This window comes from Maudiozyma barnettii (assembly GCF_903064755.1).
Source record: "Maudiozyma barnettii strain CLIB 1767 genome assembly, contig: KABA2_04, whole genome shotgun sequence".
Taxonomy (NCBI): Eukaryota; Fungi; Ascomycota; class Saccharomycetes; order Saccharomycetales; family Saccharomycetaceae; genus Maudiozyma; species Maudiozyma barnettii.
Window position 1 is genome coordinate 121,453 of NW_024545241.1, and position 15,829 is coordinate 137,281.

Genomic DNA, 15,829 nt, shown 5'->3' on the forward strand with positions numbered 1-15,829 from the left:
TGTTTATATTGATGTAAATATCTACTATATATATATATTAAACATATGATAATAATTCCTTAAAAGTACGATTCAATGGTAGACCAACAATATTGAAATAATCACCCTCAATTCGATCGATTAGAATACCCGAGTAACCTTGAACCTTAAATCCACCTGCAACTTGTAACCCGTCCTCGCTATAAACATAATCTTGGATGACCTGTTCTGGCACAGTTGAATCAAAGTACACTTCAGATGTTTCATGGAATTGATGTATTTGATGTTTCATTGATTTATTACCATCATCAATCGCATTCGGATCCCATTTGATTATCGTCACAGCAGTGACGACTCTCAATGGCTTTTGGGACCCATAACAAAACCTTTTTAAATTGGCCAATTGTCTTTCCTTATTTCCTGGTTTCTCATATATGATATTATCCCAATCAAGAACAACAGTATCCGCACAGACCACTAATCTCTTTTCTTTCACATCTTGCAATTCACTCAACATGCATTGGGCTTTACCATATGAAGTATCCACCACATATTGTATTGGATTATCAGCATACTGCGACTTATCCAAATTTTCTTCAAATGTAGGCGGTATGACAAGAAGGTCTTTGAATCCCATATTATCGTGCATGATCTCATATCGTCTAGGTGAAGTACTGGCCAACACCACTTTATATTCTGAACATATCTTATCCACACACTGCATGCTCTAATTTCTTGCAATTCGTTTATACTACTCAAATACCTACACTTTACTTTGTGAATCACCTTTCTCCCTTATGAAACATCCCTTTCCTTCCCTCTTCCAAATATATATATTTTTCTTTCTTATTTCACAGCATCGAAAATTGCCCGAATTAAAATTAAAACTATAATTTATCTATCGTCAAGCTAGTTTTATTATTTGGTTTACATAGGCTCGACGCCTCGCAGGGTCAATCTATCTGTAATTCTATATATTTTCTCTGCATGTTTCTGATCCTGGTGATTGTTCTTTCTATCATTAGTGGATGTAGTCTCATCAGCTGCTCGTGCAGTGACTGTGTCAGCATCAGTTGTTCCATCACGCCTATTGATAGAAGCAGAATCTGGAAATGCTAATTCTGTACCTAACAGTTTTAACCACGTACCTTCATACAATTTGTCACCTATTCTAATCAAAGGATGATCTCTATCGAGTCCTGAATATTGGAAAATCGCATCCTTGTCAATATTCATCATTTCTTTATAATTACCACTATCCAAATCGACACTTACGTAGACAGTTTCGGTCTCTTGCTCTTCCTTTTGGTTAGATTCGTTCAAACTTACCACCGCCCCCTGTTGTATATCCTCTGATGTAGCATTCTTAAAACTCCAAATTTTTTCTTCACCGTCTCTTAAAAATTCTGTATTATTGTTCATAGTCATAATCCATTTTACAGTTTCAGCAATATTTTCTTGTCTTTCTTCTTTATCCTCATCCTCATCCTCATATTCCTCGTCATCTAATTTACTCCATTGATACTTATCCAGGGAACATACACTAGCTTGCAATATATTACCATCTTCATCCAATGGGCTATCACAATTCTTCAGCTTCAGTATATTCATCCCAATGGATATTTTCACAGGGGCATGAGTCATTAACAACACAGTCTCTACATCTGGATGTTCTTTATTGAGTTTTTCCAACATATTTATGATAAACTTTGCACTTCTAGAATACAACTCTCCTTTTGTTTCACCATCCCTGAGAGATTCCACACTGGATCCATTACCCCAGTCATTCTTCAGTATACCTGGAAATAGACTGTTTAAAGTATTAAAATCAGCTGGATTAATTACTTTCTCATTATCTTTATCAAACCAGTTTCCTAACCCTTTATCTAAAAATACAGGAATATCCAACAAGTTAGCAATATATTTTGAAGTTTCCACGCAGGAATAGAACGGAGACGCTATTATTATATCTGGTTGTGTATCAACCGATAATATATAATGAGCCAATTCCCTAGATTGGTTAACACCATGCTCAGATAATGGGAGATCATTCAGTATCCCCGTCCTACTTAATGGTTGTTCATCTTCCGGTAGCCATGCAGAAGAATGGGCATGTCTCGAAATGTATATGTTCTTAACCACCATTGTATAGTCGATGAACAAATTGCTACTTTTACTTATTTATTGATAAATTTTTTAATTGTAACAGGATCAAGTTCTGTCCCCCTCACAATGAGCCTTTTATCTAAGACACGTAAATTATAAAATATCTGGTTCTTGTTTATTTATTGACTTATTTGTTTCCATTACACGTTCTGTGAATATCGCATTTGAAAAATAATCTGAAAAATAAACAATTAACATATAAAACCAAAGATGGTCACTTTAAAGACCAAGAATCACAACTTCAACAAAGTTTTAACAATAGAAGAAGAACTCTAAACAAAATAACAGTTATTATATTGCTAACATGGCTGGGCCTCCGAGTAAGAGAATAAAGACGATATCTGTGAGCAGACCCGTAATTTACGGTAATACAGCCAAGAAGATGGGTGACACGAGGCCGCCAAATGCACCGGCAGAGCATACACATATATGGACAATTTTCTTAAGAGGTCCTCAAAATGAAGATATCTCATATTATATTAAACAGGTAGTATTTAAGCTACACGACACATATCCAAATTCTACTAGGATTATTAATGCTCCACCTTTTGAATTAACAGAGACTGGTTGGGGTGAATTTGACATAAATATTAAAATCCATTTTATTGAGGACGCCAATGAAAAAGTATTAAGCTTTTACCATAGACTACGACTACACCCTTATGATATGACACAACCCAATCAGGAAGAGATAAAATCAATATTTTATGACGAACTAGTGTTTAACGAACCAAACGAACAGTTTTTCCAAATATTAATGACAAAACCTGGGAACCTACTGCCTTCAAATAAGACAGACCAATGTCCATTCTCGAAACAACTAGAAATTGAAGAGATAGATAGAATCAATGATGGTATTAAAGAGGTTGATCAACAGATAGAGGAATTGAAGGGAAAGGTAGCTGGAAAAGTGAAAGAAAAGTCATAAGAAAATCAAGCTTAGAACTTCCATCAATTCAATCATATCATTCATATGCATTTATGCGATACGTGTGTATATACTTATTATATAAAAGAACAATACGCAAATATATATTTACTTTTTTTAAAATTATTTTGGAGTTAGTGGTTCCCATGCAGACATGGATTTGTTAACATGGGGAGTTACAGTTGCAGATGAAATTCTCTCAGTAGCTGATGTGCCACTACTTGATGATTCTGGCGATTGTGGAGATGGAGATGGCTTTGTCGTATTATCAGTTGGCAGTACCTCCTTACTAACCACAGGTGCGGGAGAAGAGGCACTACTGTTCCTTGGTGTCAGCACACTACTAGAGAAACCAGGAGGCGGAGATATTTCCTTACGAGGTTCCCTAGGTGTAGAGGAAACAGGTCCGGTATCAGACGTTTCTTTTTTTTCAATTGGTTCAATTGGAGCGACTGGCCTATCTGGTAATGCCGGCTTCACATATGCTGGAGGTGGAGGTGGACGTAATACAGGTTTTAAACTTGTCATACTGGCTACCCTTGATGAATTATTAGAATTAGAAGGAATCACGGTGTTCGAAGTTGCACGTTTAGGCTGCAAGGGTTCAGATATTTGGGAATTAGATCTTGACAACGAACTTGTTGGAGAGGAAACACCAGATGCCGAAGCAGAGGACGTTTGATTTAGTTCATTTCTCATCGCCATATCAAGTAAGCTAATATCACTTGGCACCGTTGGTGGTTTCGTTCTTCCTATAAATTCATCGCCTTCTAAACCAAGGTTGACCAATTGTGCACTCAATGAACTTGCTTCATTCGGATGCAAAGTTTTATAATCGTTATACAGTTTTTTAGTCAATTCAATCTTTTTTGGTTCATCAATGGTCAATACTCCCGCACGATATGCGGCAAACACAGGCCTATGATCACTTAATAATAATGGGGCGTCAGAATAGGCTAACGGCTGAAGATTGGAACCACTATAAATAATTCTATCCGTCCAAGATGGCGTTCTTGCCTTCTCTGATGAATCATAATTATTAGTACCATTATCATATTTATAAGTAGGACGGAATTTCAGTGACGGTTCACGGAAGCCTTTAAATACAGTACCTGCCTTCATTTCAAGGGTCAATTGGTCGTGATTTAATAATCTATCAATATATCCATCATCCTTTAGGGTCAATTCTTTTCTGACTTCTTCATTAGTTAGGTTAATTCTGTAGTTAGTATCCCCTAACCAAAATATACTATCGTGCTGAGGAATTGTTCTTGACCTAGAAAATATGATTCCGTTTTGAATACTTTCATAATCATTTTTACGATCTTCTACATTCATGACACCAGCTGATAGATGGTTATTAATGAAACAGAAAGATGTAGAGTCATATTCAAATCTAATAGCCACTGCACCTTTGTTACCAGCCATACCACCAAAACCAGTCTTCTTAGTGGCACCTTCAACACGTTTGATATTAGATGCTTTATCTGATTTAACGAAAAACAAAATTATCAAAGAAGACATTTGTTCTACTCTCAGTAGGAGGTATTTATCACTATATTGATTCAAACAATCACTAACCATAGTCTCCCAAAATGAACCCTTCGAATAATCCGCATTTAAAATGGAACCTGCAGTTAATTCAATGACTTCCTGCAAACCCAAAATAACCACGTCTGGTTTAAATTTATCACCAATAGGGAATAACCATTTGGATAAATCAACCTTTCGAGTAGCACCATTGACGTTATAAGTACCTAATAAGATATTGATGTTCGAACGGCTAGTATATGTAACGAGCTGATTTTCTAACTCAGAGGTGACATATTCATTAATAGGATCATGCAATTGGACTGCTTGTTGATTAGGTAATCTACCCAATAACATATCGATGTTTTGTTGTTTTCCTTTATCCATGAAATTATTAATGTACATTCTACTAACTGACTTTGTGGCATCTGACAAGGCACCTGCAAATGACATCTTACCTTTTCTGGAAAAAGATGATTTTAATGCATTCGTACCTGTATAAATTTGTGAGACCATATCACCATGATCAGCCCATAGAGCGTTATGTTTTAAAGTGAAATCACTCTCATCAACATAATCACCTTTATTAATAAATCGGAAATCTTCCAAAAATGTCTTAAATGCGGTATATGATATAATTTGTTGGACTAAGTTTGTTCTGTCTAAACAATCAAGACAGTTTGTTCTAAAGATACCATGTTGTTCAGACATTACTTTCTTAGCTTTGCAGTCATATGCGAAATAACCGGAAATTAATAAAGAATCCAGAACTAATGGAATAACTTTGCTAACTGCAGAAAACCCTTCTTGAGCGGTTTCTTTATGGAAGTCAAATGCAGTGTATAAAATGTCAGAATTCAACTTCAACTTCTTGGATTGTTTAATTTGATTATAGTAACGACGAGACAATTCAATCTCTGAGCTCTTAGTGGACAATAGATTGACAACATGAACAGGACCATATCTCTTGATCAATTTCTCAAAATGTTCATCAAAAATAGGTTGGGTTGCCTCCATAGACCTTGTAATTTGGACCTTTGGGTTAATTAAGGATGTATCTTGTTCCCAAAACACAGGTATACTACCTCTTATCTCGGTGAAAGCATAACAGTAATTATTGCAATACATGATATATTCAGTTTCCACAAAATTGGCGACATTTGCTTCATCATCCACACCACGAGCATTAAATCTAGTACCTGCTCTTTTCCAACTTTGTTTGGAGATAATTGTCATCGCCACCTTAACACTCTTAACGTGAGTGACAAATGTCTCTGCAAACCCACGAATAACTGTGGTCAAGAAACCTTCGTCATCTAATATTTGTTTGGCTTCATTATCTAATCTATCCTTATATGTGATTATTTCACCCATCATGAATGAGTTCCACATATATTCTTGTTCGAAATTATCAGTACTTAAAGAATGGGCACCAACACCTCTATTTTGTAGAGTTGATGTCAAATCAAAATCAGAACTATAGAAAAAGGAACCATTTGATAACAGTTTTCGTATGTCTGCACATGGGTGTCTTGGTAAAGTAACCTGAATATCGTTTGCATCTCTATCAGGGAGGATAGGATATCCATTCGAGTCTATATCAAAGAAATCCCATGTTTGGTCATTTAAACAAAAGAAATCCACTGAAGAAATCTTCTTTACAGTTTCACCAGGGATAGGTGCTGCTACTTTTGCAGAACTAGATATAGTAGCTATGAAGATCAATTTATCGACTTCGATCAAACCAATGAAACCACTTATTTCGCTGGAAGTCAGACGAGTGAATCCTTGATTTGTTAATGATTCTTTTCTTACTAGTTCAATGGCACAAGATGGTTTGGTAACATTCTTATCTATCTTTATAGCTTTAATGATCAATGCATATTCTTTGGATATGATAGCAATCCTTCTCTCTGGCTGTTCTGCCAAGTAGATATTCATGGCCAGTTAAAGGTGTTTTATTTTCTTATTTCTCTGTAACTCTTTCAATCAATTATATCTGGTGTATCATTTTTATCATAATAGATATATATGTCTATCATTGACGTACTTAATAGGATTCAATATAAGTGTAACCCTATTACTTGTTCCAGAATTGCTAACCCAAATGGAATCTCTCTGGTTGCCTCGTCGCCTTGTTCATTCTTTGTCTCACTTCCTCGCTTCTATCTATTTTCTTTTGTTGTTGCTGTTCAGTTTAGGGCCATTGAATATCAAGAAAGAAAAACAAATATATATGGATTCCTATGATAAAATGTTTCTCTACAACTTCAATGATGTATTCTTAAAGAAATTTGCGTTAAATGTAATAAATATATAAAATGTGTATGTAAATGAACGTTAATTATAATCACTGTAATAATAATAATCGTAACAAAACTAAGCAGAAGCCTTAGCCTTTTTAGCCACGTTTGGAACTGGGATTTCACCACTTTCAATGACATTGTTTAAGGTGGCTAGAATAGCTTGGACAGAAGAATCACCAACATCATCAGCTAGACCAACACCCCACTTGAAAGCAGCACCATTGTCCTCGTCACGTAGGTAACGTAATTGGACGAAAGAAGCAGCCTTAGTAGAGGTACCAGAACCAATAGCATGTTCAGAGTAATGTTCAACAGATAGTTTGAAACCAACTAAGTTGGATAGAGCATCGACAATGGAGGACACTGGACCGTTACCAACACCGTTAATTGGGACGACAACATCGTTGATTTCAACTTGACCTGTTAGAACTCTGCGTTCGTTATCCTTTCTTTCAACGTTATAATTTAGCAAAGTAATGTATCTGTGAGATTCATTGTTATAGTTGTAAGTTTCCTTGAATAAGTTTGTAATCTCTTCTGCTCTTAGTTCTCTACCTAATTCATCTGCACTGTTTTGAACTGCAGAGGAGAAGTCGATTTGCATGTTTCTTGGGACATCTAGACCTAGAGATCTTAGAATGATCCAAGCAGCGCCACCCTTACCAGATTGGGAGTTAACTCTAATGACAGCCTCATAATCTCTACCGATATCCTTTGGATCCAGTGGTAGATATGGAATTTTCCATTGATGGTCGCCATTCTTTCTCTTCTTTTCTTGTAAAGCGAAACCTTTCTTAATAGCGTCCTGGTGAGAACCAGAGAATGCACATACGACCAAGTCACCACCGTATGGAGCTCTTGGAGACACTGGGATCTTGTTACAACGTTCAGAGACCTCGACAATAGATGTAATATCGGAGAAATCCAAGTTTGGAGTGACACCTTGGGTATACATGTTTAAGGCCACTGTGACCAAGTCAACATTACCTGTACGTTCACCATTACCAAAGACACAACCTTCAACACGATCAGCACCAGCGAGGATACCTAATTCTGTAGCGGCAACGGCGCAACCTCTATCGTTGTGACAATGCGTTGAGATACAAACTTTTTCACGTTCGGAGATATGAGTAGCAAAATATTCGATTTGATCAGCGTAGATGTTAGGGGTAGCTTGCTCGACAGTAGCAGGTAAGTTAAAGATAATTGGGTTATCAACAGTAGGTTCCCATGCAGCCTTAACAGCTTCACAGATTTTTACTGCAAATTCTGTTGGAGTGTCACTAAAACATTCTGGAGAGAATTCGTATGACCAATGTGTAGCTTGTTGTGATGGATCATCTTTAGTCAATTTCCTTACTAATTTAGTTGCTTCGACTGCCTTGGAGATGGCTTCTTCTTGGGACATACTAAACACTATTTCACGGAACATATCACTAGTGGCAAGATATGTATGTATAGTGGCCCTTTTAGCACCATGTAAAGATTCTACTGTTCTCTTAATTAGATGTTCACGAGATTGTACTAAAGCTTGAATTGTGACATCTTCAGGAGCATTTTCCACGGCATATCGTGTGAAATCGAAATCTGTTTGAGAAGCAGAAGGAAATGCGACTTCTATTTCTTTAAAACCGATCTCTACCAATTTATGGAAATATTCTTTCTTCTGTTCCACAGTCATTGGATCAGGTAGAGATTGATTACCATCTCTTAAATCGGTAGATAACCAACGTGGAGCCTTTGTAATGGTGTTATTAGGCCATTTTCTTTCGGTCATCTTTGGAGCAGGAAATGCTCTGTATTTTACAGATGGATCCTTTAACATATTTTTATAACCTAGTTTGAAAGGAGGGATAGTCTTTGAGATTCTGCCTGTTTGTTCGGCTAGTGCAACGATAGTTCTTTTCACCATAGCGTAAGTGTGAATGGATGTATGTATGTATATATGTATATATGTATATAGCAACTGAATATGGAAAGTATTTAAAAAGAATTGGAGAAACAAATTATCCTAAAATGAAATCAACGTAATATTGCAAGAATCATCTTCCCTCTCTCCCTTATATATAGCTATTGAGAGCTGTGAAAAAAAAAAAAGGAAGGAAGACTGCATGTACGCACTATTACTATTTAAGAGTTCGGCGAAGATCTAGTTAGAGTGAAAAATTGTGTGAAAAAAAAAGTATGAATCATAGATGTAGAATTTTATTGCAATGACCAATACAATAAGTATGGAGTGAAAGAGAGTGACACTTCTCCAACTTTCTAGTATTTTTTTTCGTAGTTCTCAATAGCTATAAATTAGAGGGATAGAATAGAATAGAATATAATGACAAGGATCCGCTAAAGGACTTAGCATACACATATTAATACTACTATTCATATACCAAAGATGACCAGTCCAAGGACGATTATACTTGAAGTTCAACGTATATATTAATTATTATCAGTAGGTGATACTAGTAGAATAGTATATAGGAGAGACGTCTATCTGGCTAGTAATTTGGAGAAAGAGAGACTTTAGCGGTCGTATTTGCCGTTACCGCTGTGTGTCTTGTCTGCTTAATAAACGCGAATTTCATGAATTTCATGAATTTTCTATGGGAACGGGTCGACGGGCCGGTTGTTAGTAAGACAGAATTCTTGTCGGTGACTCTTTTTTTGCTTTACCGCTCTCTAGTTTGGTCAGCGGTAAAGGCGGCGTGCTAACTGAAGCAAGTTGACAACAACGGTTTGGGTTGGATCTTTATTATGGAGTAATGGATGTGTCAGGGACAGAGCAGTTCTCAATTGGCGATGACCTTGGGGGAATATGTGACATAAATTATACAATATGCAAGGATGTGCTCGTATACTCACACATGTATATAGTGGATTGTATTTTAATAACCGGTTGTATATTCGCAAATGGTTAATGCAAAATGATTATGTTTTTATAATAAAAATATCATATATAGATCTATTTATATATATATATATATTGAAATATAATTATTAAAATGTGCAATGTAAGTCTATCAAAACATCTTGGATGGATGCAGGTGGGAGGTTGTAAACAAAAAAAAATGAGGAGCTATTTATGTAGGAGCTCTTTTTCAATGCAAATTATGGTTAGAAAAGTGTCTTGTTAAGGATTTTATTAATAAATATCCCGTGTTTCTTGTTAATGCTAGTAGTGTTCTATATATATACGCGTATTTGCGGATGGGGTATGGTCATGCAAATAGTAAAACGATGGAACCGTTTTCTCTATTAAGTGCTGTGTGTATATCTTTTTTTTATTACCTATAAATGGTTTTAGGAATGCTGAAATGAATTATTATTTTGTTTCGTTTTAAGAAGTGCTGGCGGGGATAGTTGGTCTATCAAAGGTTAACGATGCTGCTGCACTTCTAGAATGAACATTGTTGCTATGTGTATGCTTATGACTGTGGGTATTGTTACTTCTTGTCTTCTTTAGACTTTTTGGAGATGTACTACTACCATTCTTCTTCATCTTATTACTAGTAGTACTGGTACTAGTAGTGGTAACAGTAGTTTTCTTATTGCTACCATCACTACTATTAGTAGTATATGGATGTCTCTTTTGTAATCTATGGAAAAATAGTTTGCCTTTCGTAATCAGGCTTGCTCTTCCATCATTATTATTTTTATTTGTTCTCACTTGTTGTTGCTGCCTGGATTCTTCTGGTGTTGGTAATTTGACATTTAAAGTCATTCTTGAATGTGTATTTACATTTGAAACAGTATGTATATTTTCCGTGGTAGTTAATGAAGACATGGAATTAGTAAGTGTCATATGAGCAATATCTTTATTCAATTTTTCCATATCTAAACCATATTTCGATATAGATTTATCCTCATATTCTTGAGATGTAGCAGAATCATCTTGCCCGACAAGGTTTCTTTCATTTTCATCTTCTTCAATTTCTTCCGATACAACACTGTAATGATCATTGGTCTGTATGTGATTCAAATAACGGGAATATGCATCGAATAACATCCCCATCACTATCTCAATGGCGTTAATTATCTCTGCTTGAGTGGGTCTTACTCCCTCTGAATGACATGCATCGAAATTATCTCTAACGTATTGTGGGAAATTGCATTGTGCTGGAGAATCCACCACAATAAATTTATTATATACTTCGTCATTCCAATATGTGTTGTCCGTAGAGATATTACGTGACAAAGTATTTTCTGAAACTAAAAATCTGCGTGTCTTATTGAAAAATTCTAAATTTTCATCACAATGGCATTTTTTCAAATATTTATAGAATTCATGTAAGGAATAAGGATCGCATGTACTAGTCGACCCACTACTGCTTCGACGACTGCTTATTGTGTCTGTTGTATAATCTGTAGACTCGTTGAGTTCCGACAGGAGCTCATAAAGATTTGGTACTGTTGGCATATGGGTGAATGCTATAGCAGCAGTTGTGAAACTATCGTAATATGTGTATGAGGGAATAATCTTGAAAATTAAAACTTAAAAATAAAATTAATGTGGCTGACAATGCTAATAATATTGTTTTATCAAAAGTAATCAATAGGAATATAATATTATATTATCATAAGATTCAATATGGGTATTTTTTATCTTTTATCAAAATTGTATTATTATTTCCAATAAAGATGAAAAATTCAAATGGGTTGTTTTAATATATAGTAATAATATGAATAATGTAGATGATTGATACCAGTGGAAAAAAATATCAAATAAAAAAAGAAAGGAAAATGAATGGTTAAATAATACAACAGAATTAAAATAAAACTTGTAATGTTTATAAAAGACTGAAAAATTAAAAACTCAAAAATTCGAAAGAAAATATATCAATCAACTTTAAATTGGATGATGAATGAACCTGATGATCTAGAATAAATATTTTTGACGTTATTGTTATAATTATTTATTCGGCGAAACTATTTTGCCTTGTATACGTGTGTATAAATGTGCCTCTTTATGTTTCTTAATCTAACTATCACAGAGAAATAAATATAGACTCAACCCAAATAAAAAATATTATTCAAAAGAGATGGATGATGATGCAATTAAGTTGTAGTCTGCAGTATTCGTTTGCAATTCAAAATGAGAAATCAATATATATTGATATTATTGTAATTTAATTTGATCTCTATTATTCAAAATCGAAAATCCACAAAGTCGAAAAAGAAATATAGTGTGTAATAGAGATATATCTAAGAGAGAGAAAAAATTGTTAGGTACCTGAAATAAATTATTGATATACTGGTTGTCCACGTTTACTTCTCTCGCACCCTCTCATTTATCCAAGTAAATGAATAATTTAATGTTAAATGTTGATACTTTAAATCACTTGTTTTAAACTCAAGTCTTATTAATGTTGCTAGTCAACAGTGAGAAGAACAAAGAAAACAGAAAGAAAGAAAAATTAATTTCTTGGTCTAGTTATCTCAGCTACAGATGGTCGATCCTTTATCGATTGGTAACAGTTGAGTAGCCGCAAACAATATGAATAATATTTCTCAGTTCTGTAGTAGGTTTCACAGGTCTTACCTTTCTTTCTTGTGACTTTTTGTGAATTTCAACTCAATTTGAGTGAGGGAAAAAGTGAAAAAAAAGAAAAGAAAAAAGAAACGAGAAGATGGAAAAAACGCATTCCTTTTTGTGATCCTTTGCTCAGTGCTGCGTTCAGTTCTGAGGAAGTATGATTTAAAAAAGGGTTTTCATTATCTTTTTTCTTTTTTTTGCTGTTCGCTTTCTTTTTGGTCCTGTTTCTATTATACCAAGCGTCTCCGCTTTGTGCGGTGTTTTCTGCTTTCCGGTCACGTTTCGGTTTCCTTGTCGTTTCTTTTTCTTTTGGAGATGTTGGTGAAGTGGTCTGTGCGAGCAGTTCTTGGAAGAGGTAGAGGAAGCCTATATTTCTTCTGTTTCTTCCCCTTTTAACCTAACATCTCAAAAATAGCAGTTCACTATCCTCAGAAGCACTCGCAACACTTCTTAGATACGATAGTCTAATTGCACTTTCCGGAGGAAATACCGCACAAGTGATGCTACAAATACTGCGTTGAGTTGCAACTGAGGACTAGTTGGACCCTAAGAGTTTCAGGGGGAGAACCCCAATACAACAAAACTACTTAAATAAATATAGAGCGGCGCAGTTTTATTCCTTTGTATGAGTAGATAAGTGAACTTCATTTTTGGACCTGCTATCTATAAGGAGTGTCTCCTTGAAATTGAACTGTTATTTGAGTTTGAGTTTTTAAACTATTACCGTAGTCACGGAAAATGGATTCAATAATTACGTATGGTCAAAGTATAGTGACCTTTCTAATTACAGATACATTTTGTTGTTAGTTAGGATAAAAAAGAATTATCCCTCAGTACGTGTATACGAGAAGCAACATATGTTGCTGTTGTTTTCTCTTTCGCAGCGTCCAAAGTTGTTAATAACTTACAACAACGAAATGGGAATGAATTTCCATTGAAATTCTAAGAAGAAAAAACGACTTGCGCGTCTCAGTATATTTCGCGCAGCTTTTTCTTTTTTTCAGCTGCAGGGTTGCATATTTTGTACAACTTACCGTAGAAAAATCAAAGCTTTTTTTGAACAAAGCAACATTTTTTTGTGTTGTATTCTCTCGCGAAGTGTGGCTTGCCGTCTTTTCCAGTAAAACATCTTGAATAGAAAGCAGTAGTACAAACTTATAGAAGATTAAATTGTCTAAGAGATCAATCATTTATAACGAGCTGCCTTTACATTGACACAATTATACCACAATATAAAACAATAAAATTGCACGTGTAAATAAACACGTGCATTGATAGTAATTAGGTTTGAAATCATATTGTATTGGGAGGAATTTACATTGAAAATGATGATCATCACAAGCTTTGACAGATTTAAAAAGATCAGCTAATGGATGTTTTTCGGATAAATTAAAATTTACTTAGTTAAATGTCTCATTATGAAATATCACTACTATCAACGTATTGCAGTGAATATATGAACAAAAAAATACTGATTTAAAACAAATAAGGTTTAAAAGCTATTCTTATTCATAGATGGCTTATTCAGCCTCTTAAGGTTATATTTACAAAGTAAAACCAACTCTTATTGTTTATCATATGAAAAATGTAAGATAAAGTAACCAACAATTGCATTTACTCTAAAATGACGTAACGACTTTAAAACAATACACTAATATTTCTAGCTAAAGTAAAGAGTTAGGGATTACTCAAAATTGTGGAGTTAAGGTTATACGTTGTAAGGTGAGATGTTGAGGTGTTTTATTTATAACTATAAGGGTGAACAAGTTGAAACATCAACATTTGCTTCCATCTGTTGTCAGATCTCTTCTTAGTCTCTGATAACAAAAAGGATCACGATGACATCACGGTTTCAGCCATGGAAGTTTAAAAAAAGGAGAAGAAGATCAAACTTTTTAAAAACTGGGTTTACTATTATCTGCCCTCCAGCCACATGGGGCCATTCGCTCTCCTTTTTTTGGGGAGGGGTTGATATGTCAATATGGAAAAACAAAAATAGAAAAAAGTTTTTCCGAAATATATACACTTTCTCGCAATCACAATATTCTTTTTGTAAAAATGACTGTTAGGGTATCACCTCTTGTTACTATTAAATTAAGTCATCATAACAATATGATTATATTTATTTTAATTGACCTAATCAAATTGTATTTCGTTTAGGAGCTGATAATATATTTAGAGTTGTTTCGAACTTTTTGAATAAGTCAATTCAAAGAATCAGAATAGGTTTAGTTCAATATATGTGTTTTTATTGATAATGAAATTTGTCTCTAGATCAAATCATAATAGAGTTATTTCATATGATTCGGGGTAGTTCTTAACAATGTTAACAACTAGTTCAAGTTAGATTTCAATGTTCCTTCATTATTGTCATATTATATTATATTTCTATATATTATTTATTGTCTTTAAATTGTAGTTAAGAAAATTATTCAATTTAACTTAAGATTATCAAAATGATAGTTAAAAATACTACACATACAATAACTAAAGTGATCATTCCACATTTGTTACGTTTTCTCTGGTTTTCATCAGCTTTTTTCAATTGTTCATTGGCTCTTTGAGTATTTTCACCAAATTGATTAATATTCTCTCCTATCGTGTCTACTTGTTCACCTTGTTCTTGAATTAGTGTACCTAATTGACGGAATATGGCATTCACTTCACTAACTGCACCATGTATCCTGGAAACTTGAGTATCTCTATCTTGATGTATTATAGTATGAAAATCCAAGTCTTCTTGATTAATTGCAACATTATTTTGCTGCTGCTGCTGCAACTGTTGTTGATTTTGATCATATAATTGAGTACCATGTTGTGATTCATCCAATAATGGAGTTTGTTCATTTATCTTGATGGATACATAATTTGTAGAATCATCTTCACCAGCCAATTTATCTACTAAAGGTAATTTTTTCATTGATTTAAATTTGGTTTCCAGATTATTCAATTGTGCATTGATATCCTGGTAATCACTGTCAAGTTTACTACCAGGGGCAAGGCGTAAGCTAACAATTTGATCTTTAATGGCATGACACAACGGAATTTGTTCATCTTTTATATGTGTGAATAAATTTGTTGAACAATTTGTGGTTTCTAATTGGCGACATTGTCTAGAAAGTAATTTGACTTGTGTGGCAAATTCACCTATCAGATTACTGGGACTTCCAGTATCACTCACTGTCAGTGATGGTAATTTCTGATTTTCCAAATCTAAGAAGGACATTGTTTCGATTATTGCAACTAACGGATAGGGAGAATAAATAAGTGAAATGGTCTTATCAACTGAAAATAATGATCACTGATGATAAAAATGCCAATAATGGTTACCTACATAAGCATGAGACTGACCCTTGTTACAGTATTCATATATGTTTACGCTAGTGCGTA

General features: G+C 34.5%; 7 protein-coding genes across 7 annotated transcripts; 1 reads left to right on the plus strand and 6 right to left on the minus strand.

The window, feature by feature from the left end:
- Positions 1–37: 37 nt before the first annotated feature.
- Positions 38–703, minus strand: KABA2_04S01254 (nucleotide diphosphatase; the record flags this gene model as incomplete). Its single annotated transcript, XM_041550127.1, has 1 exon — positions 38–703. One exon carries the CDS (start codon positions 701–703, stop codon positions 38–40), a length of 666 nt encoding a protein of 221 aa, XP_041406061.1.
- Positions 704–906: 203 nt separating this feature from the next.
- On the minus strand, positions 907–2,124 carry KABA2_04S01276 (uncharacterized protein; the record flags this gene model as incomplete). The annotated part of the gene is made up of 1 exon (XM_041550128.1): positions 907–2,124. The coding sequence occupies one exon, from the start codon at positions 2,122–2,124 to the stop codon at positions 907–909; it is 1,218 nt and encodes a 405-aa protein (XP_041406062.1).
- A 325-nt stretch (positions 2,125–2,449) lies between these two features.
- Positions 2,450–3,073, plus strand: YAF9 (YEATS domain-containing protein YAF9; the record flags this gene model as incomplete). Its single annotated transcript, XM_041550129.1, has 1 exon — positions 2,450–3,073. The coding sequence occupies one exon, from the start codon at positions 2,450–2,452 to the stop codon at positions 3,071–3,073; it is 624 nt and encodes a 207-aa protein (XP_041406063.1).
- Positions 3,074–3,196: 123 nt separating this feature from the next.
- Positions 3,197–6,544, minus strand: INP53 (phosphatidylinositol-3-/phosphoinositide 5-phosphatase INP53; the record flags this gene model as incomplete). The annotated part of the gene is made up of 1 exon (XM_041550130.1): positions 3,197–6,544. One exon carries the CDS (start codon positions 6,542–6,544, stop codon positions 3,197–3,199), a length of 3,348 nt encoding a protein of 1,115 aa, XP_041406064.1.
- Positions 6,545–6,982: 438 nt separating this feature from the next.
- Positions 6,983–8,821, minus strand: LEU9 (2-isopropylmalate synthase LEU9; the record flags this gene model as incomplete). The annotated part of the gene is made up of 1 exon (XM_041550131.1): positions 6,983–8,821. The coding sequence occupies one exon, from the start codon at positions 8,819–8,821 to the stop codon at positions 6,983–6,985; it is 1,839 nt and encodes a 612-aa protein (XP_041406065.1).
- Positions 8,822–10,243: 1,422 nt separating this feature from the next.
- RGS2 (GTPase-activating protein RGS2) lies at positions 10,244–11,323 on the minus strand (the record flags this gene model as incomplete). Its single annotated transcript, XM_041550132.1, has 1 exon — positions 10,244–11,323. One exon carries the CDS (start codon positions 11,321–11,323, stop codon positions 10,244–10,246), a length of 1,080 nt encoding a protein of 359 aa, XP_041406066.1.
- A 3,553-nt stretch (positions 11,324–14,876) lies between these two features.
- On the minus strand, positions 14,877–15,665 carry VAM3 (SNAP receptor VAM3; the record flags this gene model as incomplete). The annotated part of the gene is made up of 1 exon (XM_041550133.1): positions 14,877–15,665. The coding sequence occupies one exon, from the start codon at positions 15,663–15,665 to the stop codon at positions 14,877–14,879; it is 789 nt and encodes a 262-aa protein (XP_041406067.1).
- Between the last annotated feature and the right edge of the window lie 164 nt (positions 15,666–15,829).